This window comes from Brachionichthys hirsutus, chromosome 6, assembly GCF_040956055.1.
Source record: "Brachionichthys hirsutus isolate HB-005 chromosome 6, CSIRO-AGI_Bhir_v1, whole genome shotgun sequence".
In the NCBI taxonomy this organism is placed as follows: Eukaryota; Metazoa; Chordata; class Actinopteri; order Lophiiformes; family Brachionichthyidae; genus Brachionichthys; species Brachionichthys hirsutus.
In genome coordinates this window covers 14,664,481-14,667,828 of record NC_090902.1, presented here as the reverse complement: position 1 = coordinate 14,667,828, position 3,348 = coordinate 14,664,481, and the positions used below count along the sequence as shown (strand labels likewise).

The window sequence follows — 3,348 nt, the reverse complement described above, 5'->3', positions numbered from 1 at the left end:
GGCCTTCACACAAATTTATTATGTTCGCATAATGACAATTAAGTATCTTGAATCTTGAGGAGGGAAAAGCTAATGCTAGATCTGCACTTGCTGTCACGGGGGCTGGGCCGAACTGGACGCGCTGAACAGGCACGACACAGGATGTAGGTTTGGCTGGTTTAATAGCCCACTAAGGAGCAATGACATCAGAGGGAAGACTTGAGGAATCCAGCCGGAGTCCCGAGACGAGCTGGGAGGGCGTCGGCAGGGAGGCACCGCAGAACTGCCGAGGAGACGGCACCGGAACAGGCTGGGACATAGCTCGGACATAGAGAGAGAGATATTAGAAGGAACAGATTCCTGACACTTGCATCCAAGCCCTGCATGCAACATTCTGCATTCTGAAGATGTAATACCAGAGTAGCTCTTGAAGTATTCGCTTTGGACAAGAGCAACGTGAGTTCTAACATATGAGAAACTGAACTATTCACAAGTCAAAAGTTTAAAGAGTCATAGTATATATCTGCTGTCTCTGTCTTCCGTACATCTCAATGTCGAACACTCATTTTGTTCTCGACCCGCGTTTCATTTCAGCCATCTCAAGCGGGTTCCCTCCTCGACTCATCAGCTGAACCGGCCACCTTCCTGCACAGCTGCGACGAATATATCATCATCTTCATCATACAGGGAGAACACAAAATTGATGAGTGTGGTCCATCACATGCATCTGCTTACTAAACCCCTCTGGGCTGCATTTGGACCACATGATTTGCCACTATTTTTGAAGTGATTCATGTTAATGCCTTTATCATCTTTAAGAGTCTATTATAGGCCTGTATTAAGGGGTTCAATCTTATGAACAGGGAGGGTTGATTAAAGCAGATTGTTTTAGCCATTCCATTATTGATTAAAATGTTTTTACCATTGTTATGATACGGCAGTTGAAAATTGAGAGAGTGAAGCATGGAATCACTGAGTATACAAAATGCCCTCTTGTCTCGTCGTGTTTTAAGGTGTGATTAAAGCTGTGGGTGGGCTCTTTGACTTTCTGGGAGAAGCCAATTGAGTCTAATAATGAGAAGAAGGCGGTAAGGCAGACATCACTGACATCTACATGAATGTTAAAATCTCCCACAAGTATCTGTTCTGTTTTCAGAACTCAGCTTGTTAAAAATTCAGATATAAAATCAGTCTGGGCCTGGAGGGCGGTAAACTATCACAATCAGGACTGGCTGGCTTGATTTCCATGTTGAAAGTGATAGACTAAGAACATGACTCTCAAAGGAGGTATAGTTTAATTTAGGTTTAGGGTTAATTTGGAGTTCCGAGTCATATATGGCTCCAACTCCACCTCCTCGGCCGGCGTCTCGAGAAATGTGAGAGTTAACATAACTCTGAGGCGTGGCTTCATTTAAACTGAAATAATCTTCAGGACCCAGCCAGGTTTCAGTCAAACAGAAAATATCTACATGCTGATCAGAGATAAGATCATTTATTAAAAATGCCTCCAATGCCAGAGAGCGAATATTTAAACATCCACATTTAATGGTTTTACTATTATTAATTTCTGTGGCGGCAGTTTTTATTTTTACAAGGTTTTCAGGAGTAACACGTCTCCTGTATAATTTAACAATCTTAGGGGGTTGGGGAACAGACACCATCTCTATGGTGTTCTGGGTGGGTGACTGATCTAGAGGACGCTCAGAGATGGTGTAGGACTACATCTGTCTCCTGGTCCTGATTCTGGATTGTCAGGGTTCTGGTTGTCTAACAAACTCGACCAGATTGTTAGAGATGAGAGCTGCGCCATCAAACGTAGGGTGGACACTCTCTCTCCTCATGAGACCAGGTTTTCCCCAGAATGTCTGCCAGTTATCTATTAAGCCCACGTTGTTTTCTGGACACCGCCTAGACGGCCAGCGGTTGAATGATGACATGCGGCTCAGCATATCGTCACCAGTCAGATTGGGCAGGGGGCCAGAGACAAAGCCCGACAGTTTTGGCAAAACTAAACACCGACTGTTAATTTTGGTGACCTCTGATGGGCGTAGCTGGATTTCATTAGTGCTGAAGTGAATTACAATCGTAAGGTATTTACATCTAGCCTTTAACAGGAGCTTCCAATTTGACTCTGGCCCCGAGGATACACGTCACTATGGCCACCAGACTCGCTAACTTCACGTTTCTGAGGATTGAGTCGCCAATCACCAGAGTCCTGTCCTCAGCAGGTGTGTTGCTGAGTGGGGAAAATCTATTAGAAACGTGAACAGGGCGGTGGTGAACCGTAGCAGGCTTTGGGCTACGCTTCCTCCGAACAGTCACCCAGCCGCCTGAAGCTAAACATATCACACACTGAGCAGGAGAGGCAGAGAGAGAAGTCATTGCTAGCTAGCTGTGCAAATGCTGCTCGGTAGTTAGCCAATTAAACCGCTTTAGCAGTATCAAATGAAACTGCCCAACAAAGTTTTGAAATTGGTGCACCTAACCGCTAACAGTGAATATTACAAGTGTAACTGGATGATTGGAGTTAATTAGGCAGGCAGGTGTTGGAGGGAGCACCTGTAACCCATTTGCCACTGATGGGGGGGGCATATATAGGCGCTTCCCCTGCCTCGTTCTCGCTCTCGTCTGTGGTTTCCCTGCCTCGAAGGCAGGTTGGCCGTGGAGTGTCACTGCCTCGTCTCTTTTTCTTTTGTGTTAGTTTTAGTGTTTTAACTGGAAGTTTATTTTAGAGCAGTGGCGTCGTTAGGCCTAAAATATTTTTAAGCCCCCCTAAATAATTTTGGGTTGTTTTATAAAAAAAATTTTTTTGTTCAGTATTCGGTAAAATATTTTTAAGCCCCCCTAAATAATTTTGGGTTGTTTTATAAAAATATATATATTTTTTTTGTTCAGTGACCAAAAAATGCAGACATATTCTATTAAAACCGCCAGAATATATGTTTAAAAACATGTAACCTGTCATCTTTTACTTAAATCTGATCATTAGTCTGTTTCCCCTCACTTCATGGCGTAAGGTAGAGAACCCGTTCCACCTGTTCCTATAGAGAATGCCCACATCACTGAAACTCCAGTCCACGTTTTCCCTGTGACCACGCTAATTGTTGGTCCCTGCAGCGTGTTTGACGCACAAGGAGCATAATAGAAGAGCTTTAGGAGAAGTACGTGAACGGATGGATGAAGAATGGATAAAATAAAGTTTTTCAAGAAAGTAAGTTTATCACTGCTTTTAGTAACATTTAGTTAGTGTGTGATAAATTTAAGGGCAAACGCACAGATGCATTAGCCATGGAGCTGTATGGGTTAACCACAGCCCTGTGCCACGCCCACAGTCTCCCTGAATCAGGGGTAGAGACCTGCAGAACCTGG

General features: G+C 44.0%; 1 protein-coding gene across 1 annotated transcript; it reads right to left on the bottom strand.

The window, feature by feature from the left end:
* Positions 1-1,730: 1,730 nt before the first annotated feature.
* On the bottom strand, positions 1,731-2,361 carry LOC137894664 (uncharacterized). Its single transcript, XM_068740113.1, is given in 2 exon segments — positions 1,731-2,112; positions 2,114-2,361. Coding segments are annotated over 2 exon segments (630 nt in total).
* Between the last annotated feature and the right edge of the window lie 987 nt (positions 2,362-3,348).